Source organism: Eurypyga helias, unplaced genomic scaffold, assembly GCF_000690775.1.
Source record: "Eurypyga helias isolate BGI_N326 unplaced genomic scaffold, ASM69077v1 scaffold21042, whole genome shotgun sequence".
Lineage (NCBI taxonomy): Eukaryota > Metazoa > Chordata > Aves > Eurypygiformes > Eurypygidae > Eurypyga > Eurypyga helias.
Window position 1 is genome coordinate 10,512 of NW_010235550.1, and position 19,885 is coordinate 30,396.

The following is a 19,885-nucleotide window of genomic DNA, read 5'->3' on the forward strand; positions in this document are numbered from 1 at the left end:
TGATTTCTCAAGCTACACTAGAAATAACTTAATTACAGTAACATAATAATTTAGCAAACGATATTGAAAAATCTCACTCAAAGTAGGGCCAAGACAGGCATCAGGAACCTTAGCAGGGTTCCAGCTATCTATTTGGGTAAAGATCAAATCATATGACTTCTAATACCTGAGAAGTGTTCAAAACTGAGCATTTTCTAATTAGGAAGAGAGGAACAAACAGGGAAAAGCAGCTGTGTTTCAGAGAGTTACAAACATTACTATATGAATTTTTACAAATAAGTTTAATACAAAAAATATACGACTGTGTCAAAAAACCACATTCCTCTCAAACAAGTCTACTACTGAGTGGTATAAACCTGCATTGTTCCACTGGGCAGATTTTGCTGCTTTTATGATCTGTCAGTCAATCTGACAGTAGGCTACTTACCCACTCTGAAGTTCTCAAGAAGACAGTCGTATCTTCCACTAACAACTTCACTTTAAGTGTAACGGCACACACCTTAGCTCTTGTTTTCTAAGCATAGATTTTAATACAAAAGTTATCTGAAAGGTTTTACAATGATACAAAGTTAATTAACCCCAAAGTTCTTGTTAAAAGCCACTTTCCTAAAGATGATACTGTATAAAGTACATTTTTACATTGATAAAAACCAAGTACAACTTGAGACTTCTTATCAAAGCACAAACGGTGTTTCCTGGTCTAATATTCAAAAAGAAAATACCACTTATTAATAAAAGTGTACATCCATAGTCTTAACCCACTTACAGTTCCGACATTAGATGGAATATAAGCAGGCCCTATTTTCTCCAGGACTGCAGCTAGTAGCAATGACAGTTGCTAATATCTGAAAGACATGCCTGCATTTTGCTTCATTATTTTAAACTGGCCTACCGCAAATTGCTTGCAAAAACGATAGCTGTCCCTGAACCTCAACCTTAGCTGAGTACAATCTTAAAAATAAAGGCATCCCTTAGCTTTACAAAACAGGCTGAAATCAAACAGAAACTTTTAGTCTGGTATTCTTTTGTAAGAATGCAACATCACATTTCATTGCCCACTGAAATCTAAGTCTTCAGCTTAGTTTTTAAGCAGGTATATACTTTCTTTCCCAAGTATGACTAGCAGAGCACTGGGTAATTGTTAATGTCACTTTGCAATGCATGGGTGAGAAGCTAACTCTGAAATTAGATGCACACCTAGGCACCTATAAGTTTTTATAGTTTAATCACAATGTCAATCCATGCTGACCTGAGCTCTTACTGAAGTTAATGTTCACTTCTGTGAGAGCTTCAACACCAAATCCAACAACAAACATGTCTGCAGAGGTAGAAAGGGATTTCTGTGACATTTCTGTAAGAGGGAAATATGCAGCATACAAATGTCCATAGGTCAGTGGAAATACAAAAAAATTGAAAACCCTTGAACTCCTGTTTAGCTCTACGGACTGAACCTTCCGTCAGCTATTCCTGCATTTACACTGCCTAACTGCACTGATCCAGTCACTCGGTTGCAAACAGTTTGTGCTGGTCTCCTGTTGTACTTGGGGAAGCAACCACACCCCGTGACCCAGTGTGATGCCCAGCCGAACATCCCGTGTTACTGGGAGGGCTGGGAGGAGTGCGAGCTTCCAGCACGCTCTTGTAGCCATGCGCAAGCACGCCAAAATCAGTGCTGAGAAGGACACAGGATGGCACGTAGGCACCTTGGGCTGGCTTCTTTCGCAAAGAAGGCCTTAAGCCAGAAGGTACAAAAGATGTGAATCAAGCACCAGAGGCGACCTACTGCAGAAACACCACTCCTTGATCCTGTTATTTGGAAAGAGCTTTTATCAAGAGAAATGCTACATTGAAAACACAGTGCAAAACAGAGCCAACCAGAGAAGCTAGAAGTTAGTGTTCAAAAGCCTCCACCTCCCAGCTTCCACTCTCTTCTCCAGAGAAAGGAAAGAACACGCTTGCCTCCTCTTTCTATGACACATGATGTGCTGCATATCTTAGGAAGAAGACAAAATACAACCCTTATTCATTTATCATTATTTAAATACTGTCTGTGCCGGAATGTAAGTTGAAACTCCATCCCCATTCCATGGCCAACCTCATGTGATCTTCACAGGCGATTTCTTGTGTGCGCAGAGGAGGGTGACGTAGGGAACACCAATAAATGCCCATCTTTCACTGGGCCAGAACTTTATGACAGGCCCCTGCTCAGGGATCTCAGAGACAGCATCGAAGTAAGCAAAGCAGACACAGCCCAGGTACGCCGCAAGGCAAATCAAAATGTGCCTGAGAATAGACACCCGCACAAGAGAAAGAGAGAGAAAGAGAGAGAGAGAGAAAGAGAGAGAGAGAGAAAGAGAGAGAGAGAGAGAAAGAGAAAGAGAGAGAAAGAGAAAGAGAGAGAAAGAGAAAGAGAGAGAGAAAGAGAGAGAAAGAGAAAGAGAGAGAGAAAGAGAGAGAGAAAGAGAGAGAGAAAGAGAGAGAATCAGTAATATGACTTCAGAAAATCAATCAAATATATCACCATGCCTTAAAATCAGCCTGTCCTTCACCTTCTTCCCCCGAGTTCTACATAGGACTGCTGTCTGCCCTTTGCATGCAGGCAAAGAATACAGACAATAAGGAAAACTACAAAACTATAGCTAATCCTAAACTGGCTGCAGCTTTTTAGCCTCTCTGCACCTGACAGATTTGTGTAGATATGCTGAGATATGGCATCTTGAATAAAAGAACACAAGTTTGCTGGGTGGTAAAAACAAAAGGCATCAAAGCCCTTCACTGGTCCCTGACTTCATCCTCAGGTGCTAACAGTGGAAGTTCAAGACTTCACAGTCACTGCTTCAGTAGAGCGGTGCTGTGGGATTTTCAGTAACTAGCAGGGCAAGGAATTCAGTTACAATTAATGAACTTAGTGTCTGAAGAATCTGATCAGGCCAAAGAGACTCCTAAATCTGGCACTTTGGATAGTGTGAGACTTTCTCTGTGCTTATAATCTAACCAGTAATAGACAGCAGGCAGCACAGGAGGGTAATGTGGTGAAGACGTATCACATTTGAACCAAACGGTGGAGTTTATACACAACACTTACCATACACAGTGCAAATAGGGGAAGTTAAATGAGGACCAGATCTCACAAAATGCTTTGTCACTGATCCAGCAGAAAAGTGCTAGCATCCACCAAAGACCTGAAAAGAGACCCAGTTTGTACACACGCAGGTTTTCACACCTGAGGAAAAATGCACAAAGAAGTTATTACAAAAGAGAACAAAGTTTGGCTTGTAACGACAGCTTGATGTTTTTGGTTGTATATATTTTAGGGTAGGATTCAGGATGCCAGGCACACATCTTTAAAATGGCTCCGCCATAAATGTCCCTAACAGAGCAACTTTACTTATGGTAAACAGGTCTCTGATGCAAGGCAGCGGGGAGGTGACAGAACAAACCTGTTAATCAACAGCTCTGTTTTGGGTATTGTCCTAAATACTGATGGGCAAATGGTGGGCAAACATCAAAGCATTAGTCTATCTAGGGAGGACTTTCTAGGACAACTAGTGATTAGAACAAAGCTATGATTTGGGAGTTTCCCCCCCTCCAGCCTCCTTCTGTTCTTGTTGCTGTTAAACTCTTGGTGAATTTCCCAGGGATATGAGAACCATTCACTGCTCTTGGACAATTTTTGCTTCAATGAACTGCTCTTCTCAGGTCACTGATATGATCTCTCAAAGCACTACCAAACTCACTAATCAGATGACAGAATAATTTGTTTAAAGTGACTTGTTTGAGCTACATCTCAAGAGTAAACCAATAAGCCAAATCTCTAGCCAGTAGAACAAGGAATACACAGCCTTCATCAGGGTTACAGGTTCCTGTCTTCTCCTTCTACATCTTGGAAGGCAAACAAGTCAATGCCAAGCTCCCCACAAACCCTTCCTCTGTCCCAAGGTCTTCAAGAGAGTCTCTTCTAATCCACACTCACCATCTATGTCTTACACCTCCGCAAAAAAGTTATTAGGAATGTCTCCATGCTTCCCATTCTTCAGCAGATCACCAGCCAACCTTTCTGCTCCAATCCAGTCACCCCAGTAGACTTGGCACTGAATCACCAGCCTTAGTCCACACAATTCTTGGGCTCATTCACTGCATCTGGACAGTGAGCAATGCCTGGCAAACAGGTCCTTTAAAGGGACACATCACCTTTTAACACTGAGAAGCAATTCAAATGCATGTATTCCTGGAAGAGTGAGCTAGAATAGGCAAATACATCTTTACTGTGTGCACTGCAGCAGTACTTATGGTCACTGATTCTCTTTATACATGACTGTCCTTGACAACTGACTAATGGAGCTCAGCACAGACCAAAAAGGTCTTTGGTCTTTTTGTCTTCCACACAAATACTTGTCAGTCTGAAATCTGTTGTTCTCATTTGATACATTACAAAGTTCTAATTTTTCCAATATTTACTGCCAATTGTCTCCATGGCCACAAACAGCCTGTAAGACACAGGCTACCCTGCACTCACTCTCAGGGAAATAGTAATGCTAGCTTTGTCCTCAAGCTAAAATTTGTCACTACACCCCCCTGCACGTGTGAGATGACCTCCAACTACTCCGCTGGAAGAGGACAGGGCAGAGAATGACTCCTGCCTATCTGTGGTGGAAAAGCAGAACTGACACTGTTACTGGAGCTTTGCTAAGGGAGCCTAGCTAAGTATTCAGAAAAACTGACAACACACACAGAGTGCTCTGGCCAGGAACACTTGTCTGAAGGTACTGCCGGAGCAGCAGTATACGTGGGTCTGGTGATAAAGAGTTAGTACATTTTTTCCTATAGGAGGTTTTTTTCACTCCTGAAATGCTTTTTCAGTTGACATTTTAAAAGGCATTTGTGATTAAGAAACTCCTAAGGCCGAGCAGAAGGTACCTGTAGAGCTATTGGATTAAAGACAGAAAAGCTACCAGTTGCCTAATCTCGTTGACAGAAGATTTTCTCCAGTGTCTTTTGCACAAGCTGGTTTTAGGATCTGGCATTTCTTTTTAAAGCCATCTATAAATAATGCCACATGCAAAATCTTCACACCTATCTTTGTTATTCAAAAAATTGCTTCAACTACTGGCTAAAAATTGCTTCAACTACGGTAGCCTCCTCCACAAGAAAGGTATCACAATAGTTGTTTTCGTAACAAGAACACCTACATGACCGCCACAAAAATTAGTACTTCACATAGCATATAAACCAAAAATGGCTTTTTTCTTAGGCCTGAATCCTCCATTTCATTTTGCCTTTCACCAAGACATAGTTACAGGAGACACAATTTGCACAAGACGGCTTCAAGATCGTTTGTGCTGCATACTGTAAAAAAAGGCAAGGAGATTTTCTGAGCTGCCTATCCAGTTTCAGAGTGCAGCTACACTAGTTCTTCTTTACCCTCTTCTATGAGACAAGCCAGTAAGAAATACATCCAAGATTTGGCACAGTTTTATCAGTAAAACTGTACCAAATCCTCCTCATTCTGGAGGATTGACCCTTCTACCAAATGGCTAGACAGCATGGACCCCTTTGTAAAAGAAGAGGGAAAACAGATATTGGTCAAAAACACCACTGTATTGAGCACACCAGGCTTAATTCCCTCCCACTAATGCTAACGCAGATTTACAGTCTGCAGTGAGACACACAGCTGTTCACAAGAGCAAGAGACTAAACCATGTACCTAAGTGGATCAATTGGGTACATTTGACAGATAAAACTGGACTGCTGCAGTGGGTACTTGTGCATTCTGACAGAGGAAAGGGTGTGTGTACTGAGAACATAGAGGCTTTCCTGGACTTGTCTGAAGGACATAAAAAAACCACGTGCAACTGCATTCCAATTAAGGTAAGAGGCTTGGCCTCAAACATCCAGCTCCTTTAGTCAGCGACCATGCCGGTCAGTATCCGACTTGTCTGAATACCTGGAGGAGAGCACAATTAACCTGCGTGATTCAAAGAGTTCAAGGCTGTAAAGGAAAACTGAAAGCTTACTTCAAGAAACTTTCCCAGTGCAAAATCAGCCATAGAAATGGTACAGACTGTAATGACAGGTCTGCCTAGTACCACCATCAGGTGCTGCAATGTGCTTTTATAAACTTAAGACTAGATGCTCCAAGGGTACTGCAAAAGACAAAGGCAGAAAGAGTCAAGCACAAAGAGGACAGCACAGCCTGCTGATCTGTGCAATACTCATGGGCTTTCTGTTATCACCCATCAGTCTTCAGTTCCTGCAGTGACTGTGCTGTGAACGGGCTGCGGACACACTCACTGAGGAGGCAGGAAACTGCAAAGCTTCCTACCTGACACTGCTTTTACCACAATGAGGAGGCGTAATGCAAATACCACCTGGACACTGCAAGAGACATGAACCCAAACCCATTCCTTAGCCTGAAGCTAGGCTGAACCCTCACTGCTCAAGGCTAAGGTGTCAGCTGAGCAGCAATATTCTAGCATCTATCTGCACGTGGAAGTAGTCACATGCCTGGTATCTCACTAAATCATACTAATTTGATGATGTTATAGTCTCAATAGTTATTTGGCTTGGACCAGCCAGCCAAAGCATACACATCTACCTTCTGCCTGATACCATTTGCCTAGGAAAGCTTTCTTTGTTGGTTTGTTTTAACGCAACACGAGGAGATTTGTTTAGACAGAAATGAGAATAAAGTTTTACAATTTCTTTGTCTCTCTGGGACAACTGTGCACTTGACCTTTTGCTCTTCTGATCATATCCCACCCACAATACTTAATAGCATACACTGTATCCTACCAGCTCTGCTTTTAAGAACATAATGCTCTTTTGTGAGAACATTATCTCCTCATCAGGGACGAATGAGAGGCAGAAAATTCTCATTTGAAAACACAGTGGTTCTGATTCACCAGAATTCTATAAAAGATTGGCACCAGCATAGAACAGGAATCACAACAGGGAATTTTGGTGTAACACATCACAAATTTCAGCATGGAACAGATGAAAATACTCTGGAGGCTCCTTCCTTCCCCAGATACCTGTTTCACAGATAAATTTCTGCTGCAGACTGCTAGGACTCGGATGTGTAGCCCTTTTTACTGACTGTGGTAGTAAAGAATGGGAGAATTGCAAGCAATTTAAGTAATGCTTACATTATTTATTCTCCTGCAAAAAGGGATGACTCGTCTCCTCTGGGTTTACAAGAACATATCTCATTTAAATCTCCAAGGGATCAGCATAGCTTAAAATAAAACCTTTAATTATTTGTTGTTTATACTTAGAAATTCATCAAAAAATATCATAGGCATTACATCATCCCAATGCACAATTAAGAGTGCCATATGTCACTTTAGGTCCCTTTTTAATCACCAATTCAAAAGAAGGTTTATCTGTGTCCTCAATTCTCTCTCAAATAACAGACGAGGACAGTCCACACATTTTAGTAAGATACGACCTTTCAGAAGGAGTTTTAAAAAGCAAATATCTCTAGGCATACCGATTTCTAGATTTTACACAACAGTATTCAAACTTCTGAGACACTAACTCTTTGTCCTTTTAAGTTTCCCAGAGCTCATGCCTGGAAAACTGATATGTAGAGAGTTCACCTAAATTATTCAGTGTCATAACCTGATATCCATTTGCCCTGTCAGCAGTTCCTTGGTGCTTTCATCAAAATGAGACATCCCCACCAACATTCTCCAACTACTGATCTTCTTGTCTACAACTAACTTGTGCGGTTTCCCGAGTTTCTTTGACCACAAAAACAAATGCTGCTCAGTGGGACATCCAATGAGAAAAGACTCATGAGCCTCTTGACAAAACATTGTTAGCAGACCCTTCCCCTCTATGGAGAAGCAGAGGCAGAATTGGATACGGTAGCAGACAGGAGAACGTCTGTTCTAACGGAAGCAGTCAGAATGCAGACATTTGGTCCTACACAAGAGTAGGACCAATGTTTCTTTTGAGGGACATTTACACACACATTATGTAAGAGCCAACGTAAGTTGTAAAATGCTTCTTCAAACACTGGAGAAGAGGGGAAAGGACAAGTGTGTATGCTGGTACTTGCCTTTTTGCAGTGGATGAAGAGATGCAAAAAAATCCGTTTCTGGACACCTGCTGGTATCATTATCATGGTAGAACTCTAAAGTGTTAAGATCAGCCTCAGGTTCTCCTCTATTTGCATTCTGGTTTTATCATTTCTAAAGCTCTGACAGATAGCTATCCTCTCAAACCTAGAGATCAACCTTATCTTTGTCAATCTGGCTCCATCATATTATCCGTGTCCAAAGACAAAGCGATGTAAGACTCAGAGTACAACTTTGAGAGCTGGAACATCTTCCACACATGCTTGGGCCTTGCTCCTCATTCCCTCTAATATCCAGACTGTGATCATGCCATCACCTCACCTTTATGCAGACTACACAGCCGAAATGCTGCCAGGAGAGTGAAACCCTTGCTCTGGTTCCAAAATAAACAAACAAATTTGAGTTAGACCAGGTTGCAGCAAGAGTTATGTCACAAGAAGACAGAAAGTATCTGACCTAGTATAATGGCCTAGGGAAAAAAAAAAATCCTTGCCAATTTTGTCTGAACTGGCAGAGCAAGTTTACACCAGATCTGCGCTTGCACGTGGGAGAAGCATTTCTGATCTGCTACCACAAGCACTGAAGGCAGATCCAGTGTATCATCACCGTGGCCTGAGGACCTCAGAAGGCAATGCTGCATTCAGGAGAAATGTACTCACCTCTTCAACTCAGCAATGAGCAAAGCTGTGCAGGGAACACCCAGAGTCATCAGCGAGATGTTGTTGATGGCAGGCTTAATGAAGGCGAGGCAGGTAGTAACTCCAGACAGGACACCCACAGCAGCTTTAAATCGACTCCTGAGTAGGGGAGAAAAACTGCTTTTTCAAAACTTGTAATTACTAAAGCCAGAAATCTTAGAATTATTTTAATAATCTAACAAAGTTTAGGTTTCTCTAGGTGCGTTCAGGAGACACAAAGACAATGTGTATAAATTGGATGTGGATCTGGCACAGATTTACATGTGGAGGCAGAGTTAATCACACACACAAACCTTTGCTGGACTGTGGTCTTCTGAAGCAGCCATGTGTATGTATACATACGTGTGCACACACACACACAAATCACTGGTTTCAAAATCCAAAGGCCATGGTCTGATATTCCTGCTCCCACAGTAAGTCAGGAACAAGTCCATCTCTGCACAGAACACTGTACTTTTTCAAAGCAGTCTGGTTTCATCATTCTTCATGCTTCTAACACGGACTTCTAGGATATTTTGTAACTGCTAATGTCCAAACTTCTAGAGTCGTGTTACAGTCTGTTTTATTTTTCTTTATCTCTTTTAAGCCTTAAAGATACTGAAAACTACAAGGTAAGTAAGAACATTCATTTTAACCAAATCCAAGAGTAGGTGACAGATTCCCACACTCTCTGAAGATTAGAGTTTGGTATATTCCTAGCATAAATGAAATCACAATTGGGACCTATACAGAAAGCCTAACAACTTTTTAATTAAATATGTTAGCTGTTGTTTAAGCATCAAGTTTGGACTTTAAACAACCAATTTTCAGTCTGTGGCAAGACTAAGACAGACAGAGGGTCACCACGCTGCCCTTCAACTACTGGCCCATAGCTTCATAAAACTACTTGCTGTCCAAGGACAGCTCTTTTGCCCCTAACTCTATGCCTGACGTACGGTCTCAGTATACTTGTGCAGCACCATTCCCTGTCCACAAGTGTCACCATCTTCACCTTTGCCTAGGTCATTCCATCTGTCTTCTGCGTTAAAGTCTTTCTTTCTGCTCTAAGGCAACAAGTTACTTTAAGCAGGAAGTTCTGATCTGATGTGAATGCCTTAATGACTAAAGACACCACGAAACAGTCATGGTAGGTAACAACATTTGCAGCACTGAAAATTCAGAGTGCGATAAGGATGAAGAAAGTGAAGACCACCGCATAATAATAGAGGATAGCTAGGTAAAGCAAAAAAGCCCAAAAATATGAAGCAAACCTGTTCTGGGTAAGGGTTTGTTGCCCAGTATGCTTTTCTTCTGTACACTTCAGAAAGGAATCAAGACCTTAACACATAACTGCCTTGATAAATTCTAAGGAAGAAGTGTTCTGAAAAATTCAGGATGGGGACATACTTCACCTCATCTCAGTATTTTTATGATTAAGTTATAACCTGGGAGATTATTATCTACAGTTTTAGCACCAAATTCAATAGAAACAAAATTTCACACCAAAAGCGTAACTATTTCTTTTTAAAAGAATACAGTTTCACCTCTTGGCCCACCCTATGAACCTACCTGGCACACCAGCAGCATGTAGTAATGTTGGGGTAAAATACAAGAAAATCAGTAGAATTGGTTAGATATTAAAATTATGTTAAATAGATCATAGGAGACTTTGTTAAAGGGTAATGTTGTGTGATTAGATCAACTCATAACGTACTGTAACTTAGGAGAACTATAAACATAGAAGTAGTGAGGTAATGAAATAGGTAATGCGCATGTGTGAACTAAGAAAGGTAAAAAGTTTAAGGCCGTTCATTCACCTAAACGACCACCAGACGACCACCTGAAGACCCCCGAGACCACCACCAGAGGGAACTACGCATGCTCAGATGGGAGGAGACCTAATTACCATGAGAAGCGGAGCTCATTATCATACGAAGTGAGGCTGATGTCGTAATCTAATACATATGTAATTTTTGGTAGCATAAATTGCGTTCACGCTAACAGTAATAGGTAACATATAATGAACCCCTTAGGCTTCTGAGGAGTAATTTAGAGGCAGTCAGTTCTTCAATACTCTAAACACTTCTTCACTTGAACTAATTGTCTAAAAGTCATGTCATCGAAACAGCCCAGTAAAACCTGTTTGCTTGTTAAACTGATGGCATCCTTCAATAGCACTGTGTTGCAATGTGCAGAAGGACACCATAACAAAGCCATTAGACTGTATGGACTGTACAGGGTAATTCAAGATACGCTGTCCTCAGTGCAATCTATTTTGAGGAATGGTCAACCTAGGCACCAACCTTCTTTTTCCTCCCCCCACACAGCAACTTCTAATCAGTCACATGTCAAGAAAAAAAAACCCCAAAAATTCATAGTAACAGTGTGAGGAAGGCAAGAGGCAGCAGCTTCAGCAGTTTTCAGAGAGAACATTGGTACTGCAATTAAAACCTATCCATTACCTCAACTTTTTTACTGCATAGAAGAGCAATATGTACAAAGCTTATAGCATAATTTTTTTAGGGTTCTTTAAACTGGCTACAACATGCCTTTCTGGGGAAAAAAAAATCCTTTTACAACAATTATAGGCTTCTAAACAAACACAGCCTCTGAATAGCTAAACACCATCCTCAGCCACTGCCTTAAATACTCAGATGAAAATTCCACTGACTTCTATGGATTCACTTAGGTGTACACTTTAGGATACACAAAAGGAAGATGGAAAGAGAGTTTCTCTTACTTTACTTCAGCCACAACTTACATGAACAACTCATGCAAAGGCCTTCCTACAATCAACAAGAACAAGCACTTCCAGAGGAAAGTCACCTCACGCCGACATCTGAAGTTACAGGGTGTAAATCCCACCATTATCAATTAGAGACTCAGGAATTCTGAACAAAAACGGGCTGAGATGCAAGCAACAGGAAAAGAATGGAGTGAGAAAGATAGTGGAAGCAGTGGTAAAGTTGGCTGTTAACTCAGTACCACTACATGCAGGTCTGGGTGTTAGCATAAGAAGTTTCAAGAAACATTAAAGTGTACATATGTGATTTTATGATTACCTGTCATTCCTAAAAACTCTGGGCAGGTACCTCCTAGGGAACCACATGGCAAGTGCGCACATCAGGACCCAGAGAATAGCCAGCTCATCCAGCATCTGGCCCAGGAAACTGAGGGTGGCGTGAAAGTAAACAGATCCAATTCCTGGAATAATTAATCAAAAGCCAATATGAATGTTGCAGTATTGTATAGCCCAAAACACGCGATGCATGTTCAGAACCTCACAGCAAATGGTCTAGAAAAGATTTTAAAAAACCAACCAACCAAACAAACAAAAAAAAAAAAAGCTGGAGAACAAGTGCCAGCCTTCCTATGAGGGCAACCCAAATCATCACCACCCCATTAATTACAAAAGCAGCAGCTAAAGATGCCCTCTCCTACTTGAATTGGAGATGGATGTGAAGAAGTATCAGGTGGTAAAGTTAAATGTAAAACCAATTAAGAAAGGAAACCCACATGCTGCTTCTGAATTTTCTCAATAGTACAACATGGGTAAGACAAAGATGAAAAGCAGCATCTGATGACTACCCCACCATACAAGTTTACAGGTGGCCAAGTGTCACACTGCCCTACAGGGCTCTGATTATCACTTTAAAAGTTCCCAGTGCCTCCAGGAATGGAAAAGCTTATGAATCTCACACCTACAAAACACCTAAGCCTTTGGGCTTTCTCACTACAATGCAAAACCTGTTACCCTCTTCAGCTGTGCTGAGCACTTTCAGCTCTCATTTAAGCAACAACAGGGGAAGGAGGGTCAGCACTGCTGTAGAGTAAGCCCAGGCATAAACAAAAGAGGTTATGCAAAGGAAGGAAAGGAAGTGAACAGAACTAAGGCCGAAGTTCCCACCAACATCAAATTGCAAAAGGCATTTTCCTTTCAGAAACTATGGCTGCTTCGGCCTCTGCAGGCGTCAGAATTGTTCTGTTTTGTGAAACGATCAAACACCATCAGGAAAACTGATTTCCCCTCCCAGTTCATGCATGAGCAGACAGGCAGAGACTAACCAACTTACCAACCACAACTAGCAGGGTCCATATTAAATATATTCCACTGTTGAAGCAGGTTGCGTACTGACGGAACAAGCACATACATATGGGTGGTAAAACAAAAAACAAGACGTTGCTTATCTAGGAAAAAAATGAAACAAAACAGTATCACAAGGACAGAAAATAGGCAAACCTTAAATATTCATAAGCTGTCAAAGACCCCTATAAAAACATGTCACCCAGTCAAAAAATCATGGCCCTCAAGTTTCTGCCAAAGCTGAGCTGTTTTTGCAAAGCATCAACTTGTTTTGCCTGACATCATTAATCTATTAACAGTGCAAGAACTTTAAGCAATGTAAAATTTGGCTAGTTGCATATTTAAATTACCTTTCAAGTCTATTCCCAAAGGAATTTTATTTATACTCTACGAAGACTCAAGGCTGTTGCAATTCAGGAAGCCTGCAAGCGCAAGCAGCTGAGGGACAGGACGTCCTGGCAAGTAACGGGTCCTCTCAACAGCTGTCAAGTACTGGCACCAGACAGGGCCGGTCAAACCTTGTGGAAGTCAAGCCAATGGGCAATAACTATTGTCTGGAAGGCCTGAAATACAAAGCTAAGCTGAAAGAGTTAGAATCCTTTTAGTGCAAGGTAAAGAGAGCCTGAAGCTGTAAATCCTTTCACACCTCATTTTTAATCCTTTATAGAAGCAACTGAATATGACTGAAAAGTAGTTATAGGAAGGTGAAAAGTCTAGTAATTCAGATCATTGCTAGCTTTTGTTAATTTAATATGTAAGAGTTGAACAAAGACATACTTCCTCTTGCTTGCCAGCAATCCAAAGCACAATTCTCTAGTTATAGGCTAAAAACACTTTTAACAGCAACTAGCAGGAGCTATCACTGTAGCGATCACTCGGTTCTTGGAAGGAGCTGTCAGTGCTGAGGGCCAGCAGCAGTGGCACTGTAATTGGGCAGTTAAGGAAAGACTCTAGTGCTGCTTCACAGTGGGACAGGGGACAGGGTAAAGTTCCCAGCCTAAGCTTCCACATGTTCCCCTGCCTAGCCCAAGCACAGGAGAAAATCACTCCCCAGCAACACTGCCCTAAAGCGGACACAGTAAACAACTCCGGGACACCCCCTCTTTGCATAGACTTACCAACTTTTACTGACGTTAAGGAAAATCTAGTGGTGGAAGGATTCAAAAACAATATGTGAAGAAGGCATTTGTTTGTTCAGGCACTGTTGTCTACCACTCCACACTGTCAGAACAGAGCTTACAATTAAAAAGGACACATCTCATTTAACATTTGCAAGGCTCATGGAAATGTACTCCTGGACTTGTCCAAAAAACGATTTGTCACGCGGTGTGCAGTAAGCCAATAGTCACACGCTCAGGAGAGACACTGCTGATTTATTGCAGGGTTGCGCAAGGCTGGGTGCCCCGTGGTTTCCCACAAATCAAGCACACCAAGCAGGGTTCTCCATGCTCAGTTTACACATGAATCTTTCAGTTAGTAATAATTATCAAGTCCACCTCCCTTATGATGATTGGTTAGTAATTTACATACAATTACAATACTGCCGACATAATACTTCTCCTATGACGCATGCTCAGGGGAAGGTTCTTCACCTGGGCAAGGGTCTTTTTTGACCCATGGGTGTGATTTTTAGTGTTATAATGAGCAAAGGTTGCTAAAAGGACAGGATTTTTAAACATTCGCTGACTTACCAAAATAGTTGATCCAGTTGACACATGAGCACATACCCTCCTCCCTTTTGATAAACAAGGAGGCTCCTCCCTTCTTACCAAACCTTCTCAACCTCTTAAATTTATGACATCAGTCTACCAGTGTTCATTACCCTCAGGAACAAAACTTGAGATTTCTTGCTAAATTGGCAATGTGCACAAAGCATCATTAAAACGTTCTGATTAGGGATGTTTAAATGTCCTTTGGCTTGTCAGCTTAACACTTAACAAAGAACACCTGGCCTACATATAATACTACTATCTTATTCTAAAAGTTCACCTTCAACAAGCTGGTATTCAAAATTACAATAATTACAGAAGCAGTTTCTCAACACCATCTGCTTCATGCCTGACACCTTTCATGCTAAAGGTACATCCTCGCAGACAAGCTGTGTTTCCTTCCAAAGTCTTGGTTTTTAGATTTTATTAAAATGCTTAGAAAGAGCCATCACCCACACAGTTTAGAACTGCAAATATTATGCAAATAGCAAACAGTCCAACCAAAACTTGCTAATGCAGAGGTCTCCTCGCAGGCAGGCCACAACACCCACCAGACAGGCCAGGGAAAGGTGCGAGAGAGCTACCTCCTGCTGGACTGTCCTTCCTGAACAGATGCCAGGATTGAATCCTTTTGCCAATTACCAGCTCCTAGGGTGTGTTTTGCCATGTAGGAAGCCAGCCTCATAAACCAGATGTGAAAAACCTGTAGGGACACCAACTGATGAATAGTGCCAAAAGACCAAGCACCCTCTTCAGTAGGAATAAAAGGACACTTCCTATGGAGATCCTTCACCCCACCAAGGAGACAATTTTTACTTTGTCATTCACAAACTAAGCTGGTGGAAAGTTGACAACAGGGGCACCTGGCAACGTCAGAGTGCAGGATACCGTACAACCTTGGGGAGGCAAGGTAAAGGCCAAAGAGTTTATATAAATAAAGTAATATCCTATTTTAGCAGATTTTAAGAGGCACATCAATTTCCTTAACCCATGTAAAACAACCTACACATTCAACCAAACAGGCTCACTGAAGCATCTTCCAGTCACAAAAAACCCCCCACCAGCTCTGTGCAGCAGAGACTGTTGCTACATTGGAAATACAGTCACGGATCAGGATCCCAGTGTGCTACGTGCTGATACACGTGCAGAGCAGGAGGGATACCCTTACCCCAAAACAAGTAGGAAGCATACACTGCTAGCAGGGATGACAGGATATGAACAAGTCCTGTGGGGACCTGGGAGTGCTCTACACATTTTAGCATTCTAGCCACAGATAAGCCAAAGAGAGGTGTTAAGGGGAAAAAATAGATATTTATAAATGAAGTGCTTTGGAAGAAAACCTTTTCAACTCCACCGCTAGAACTGACTGATGAAGAAAATCAGACCAGGTAATTGCTGTCTTGAAAGATCTGGATATGTCATGATGGCTTAATCCCAGCCAGCAACAAAGTACCACACAGCCGCACGCTCACCTCCCCCTTGCTCCAGTGGAGGAGGGGAGTTGGAGGAAAAGACAAGGAAGCTTTTGGGTTGAGACAAGAACAATTTAATAATTGAAAGTAAATTAATAAAATAGTGATACAAACAATACTAACAATACCAACAACACTAATAATACCAGTATTACTAATAATAACATGTAATGAAAATAATACTACCACTACTAATCTGTAATTAAATATTGGAAAATAAAACAAATTATACAATGGCTCACCACCTGCCGACCAATGCCCAGCCCAGTCTCAAGCAGCCAGAGCCGGAGAGTCTGAGAGCCAGGCCAAACCCAACTTACACGCTGAGCATGATGTCTGATGGCATGAAACGTCCCTTTGGCCAGTTTGGGTCAGCTCTCCAGACTGTGTGCCCTCTCAGCTTTTTGCAGAGAAGAAACTGGGAACACAGGTACAGTATCAGAAACCTACGAATCCCTGACTTGGTATAAAAATTCCTTAGTGACAATTAAAGAAAATTTGTGCGTTATCAATGTTCTTCTCAGCACAAATCCAACACACAGCCTTAGACCAGCTACTGTGAAGAAAATTAACTCTTACCCAACTAAAACCACCACAGGCTAGAAAGTCCTTTTTCTGCCTCGGAACAAGATGACGAAGGAAACACACCATACCTGTAGCAATGCAGGTTTATACTAGTGATTACACAACAAGAAAGAGGTTCTGCTCTACAGTAGTGCTCTTCTGGCACTGAATTCCTGTTCATGCTAAGGTCCAGCCTGCAGATGCAAGACAACCTTTGTAACCTGGAGCTTGGCCATGACTTGTACTCTTTGCAGTGGCCACCAGGAGGATTTCCTAGCATCATAAAAGATGAAATAATTTCAGTACTGAAATTCTTCTCTATTAAATCTCTTTCTTCATGTATAGCTTATCTCTTTCATCCATAGCTTAGTTCTGTTTCCCATATTGCAGAAATAGTATTTTTCACAAGTTATATTCAAGTCAGGGCTCTGGGACATTTACCGAAAGGCCTTGCTTAAGTTCTCTTAGTTCCAAGTTCAATGTCAACTGGATCAACACTTTGAACTGCCCTGCTGGTTTTCACTCGCTGCTATCAGCCTGGTTCCCTATGAGAATCACCCGCTTGGATATGCTGCAATTCTGGGCCTTTAGTTTTAATTTCCAACCACTTTATTGTATGAAAGGAATATAGGACATGGGCCTCAGAGGGAATGCCAGAGGCTTGCTCAGATCACGACCACCTCAATTCATTCACATCTGGTCACAGGGCTGACACAGGATGTTTCCTGCAGTCCTACCAAAGCTCAGGTATTTTTTCCTATCTCGTATGTCTCCCAGACAGCAGCTGTAGCATTCAACCACCACCGCAACACTTACTGCATTACTTCTTTGTGAGGAGAAAGCAAAAATGGACTAAGCAGCTCTTGGTGAGTTCAGAGGGTTTGTATCATCTATATCCTGATCCACGACCATTCATACACTGGAAGACTTTTGTAGTGAAAAAGATGCTGTTGAGAAAGTACGAGCATTCCCTCCCACTCCTACAACTATTTGACAGTTTCCTAAAACTTGTATCTCACTAGGAACAAATGAAGAGGAATAAAACCACTAGCAACTCCCTCTTTAAATAGCAATTTGGCAAGAAATATGTATTACCTGCACAACTGAATGCAACATACTGAACTGCAAAGTACTGACATTATTACTAGCAATAGAATAAAAGGTTACTGTTTTCAAGTGTTTAAAGCACAAACAACAGCTTTTTTTGTAAATACCTCTGCACAGGGTAAATTCTTTTGACCATGTGGAAGAATTTGTTTATGTTCTGGAGTAGGATTACACTGCATCAGGACATATTACATTATTCCTTTCAGGGGGGGGAAAAAAACAAACCCTATCCTTTCAATTCAATTCGAGTCTTCTGTGGCCTGTTTACTGGAACCGTGTAAGACCTGAACACAAAATCACATCAGTCTAGCTCATGTATGTTTTAAAAAATAAATCTGATCAATGTGTACGACACCTCTGAACAGATATTCTCCTACTGATTCAATCCTGTTGAGTGCTTTGGTTTGCCTTCTAACTAAATCAAGTTAAATGTTTGCGTAACAGACGAAGATTGAGTCCCACCAGAATAAAAGCATAGTTGTTGTTTTTTTAAATACATTTCAGATAAGCTGCTCCAGTCTGTGCTTAACACGAATATTGCGTGAGAACTCAACTATAGCTCTGACCTCAGCCGTGACAGTTTAAAATGCAGATTGCCAAGGTTTTAATCTACAGCTTAAAGACCCAGATGCCAGACTCGGGTCTGCTGAAGTTCTTCATGAAATTTCAAGAGGGTTTGAGTCAGAACTGAACCATCTTAGAAGGAATAAAATTTAGACTCCACTTAAGATGCCTCCTATAGTAGATCCCAAATTTCCCAACTGCCCTGTGAACATCAGGCTTTTTTGGGAACACAGTCACACAACCTCACCAATCCGCTGCAAGCCAGTGCCTTAATTTTCAGAAGTTACTAGCACCAAAGTCAAGCCCTTACAGTGGCTTGTTACTACTGAAGAGAGGAGAAACATCACCACGGTGCCTTTCTTCCTCCTGTTTTAGTGTACAAGCACGTTGCCTTGTACACAACTGCTGCAATACAGCGGGTTTGGGGCAGACTTTTTGCTGTGTTTCTCTGCCTGGAACCCCAGTTACTCATCCGGACATACCCGTAGCTCCTAGTATTTCGCAAGGTTCTGTATCACTGCTGATCAGCTCCGTACAGTCAGAAGGCTACCCATCCCCCTGCATAGCTGGCTCCAAAACACACTTGCTGTCTACAAGAAACTTTGTTTATCCTGACCTTTTCCTCCTTTTGTTTTTGGTTCTTGCACGGTGACATCAAACACAAAGAAAGCAGAGAATTTCCCCACACACACCCTCAAAGTTCTCCGCTGGCACAACACAGCCACCACCCAGTCGACTTTGGCAGCCAATTACAAGAAAAAACAACAGGTTAGGAACGAACACCGTGGGCTGTGGAATTACCTGTTCTTAATGTCCAGCACCCCCCATGATACACCCCCTACTTCTTTCTTTCTTCCATCGGACGTTAGCAGTCAAAGAAACACAGCTTGAAAGTGACAGACAGCTCAGGCAAGGATGTAATTTGGGAGGAAAAAAACCCTAAAAGACCCTTTTAAAGCACAAAGGAGGCAAAGCAGAAGCCGCAGCTCCTCATTCGTAAGCACACCACCTGCTATAGAACAGAAACAGACAGGGCATTTGAAGGAATCGTTCCTGGAAGTGTGTTTTTCATGGAAAGGCAAACTACCAGAAAGCCTGATGCATTATCTTACTCCAGTGGATCTACTTGTCGCTGCAATTCTTGACATCAACAGGATGTAAAGAGCACTGCTCCCCTTCTAAGACGTGTGGTACAGGGCAGTCTGGCTCTATTGCTGTGGCTATGCTTTCAGAAATTCTGTCCAGAAGCTGAGAGATATTGGGATGGCGTGACAGGACTCAGGGTCAAAACACAGATTACTGGAAGAAAGCAGTAATTAACAGGAGTCCTCTGCCCTCTGCTTCCTTTCTTCAGCTGCTTTCTTAAGCAGACACCTCTGCTTCGCCCAAAAGCACGTTGCTGGCTTCACCCTGCAACCTCAAGACACACTGCTCTTGAAAGCTCTACCTTCTTGGCGCAAAACCTACCCGGATGAAACCCTGTTTTGCCTCCAAACACCGAGGAGTTGGCTTTTTTTGTCTTGATCCATCACTGCCTTGCACACGTCAAGCGGCTGACAGTTGTGCAAACGGGTACGGGCGGCAGCAGCCCAGCACCAAGAGCGGCGCACTCGGCCGCCGCAGCCGC

General features: G+C 42.0%; 1 protein-coding gene across 1 annotated transcript; it reads right to left on the reverse strand.

Moving 5' to 3' along the window:
* Positions 1-1,813: 1,813 nt before the first annotated feature.
* On the reverse strand, positions 1,814-12,952 carry ACER2 (alkaline ceramidase 2; the record flags this gene model as incomplete). Its single annotated transcript, XM_010146803.1, is given in 5 exon segments — positions 1,814-2,283; positions 3,086-3,223; positions 8,741-8,878; positions 11,821-11,962; positions 12,832-12,952. Coding segments are annotated over 5 exon segments (726 nt in total), but the record flags the coding sequence as incomplete, so codon positions are not given.
* Positions 12,953-19,885: the final 6,933 nt, after the last annotated feature.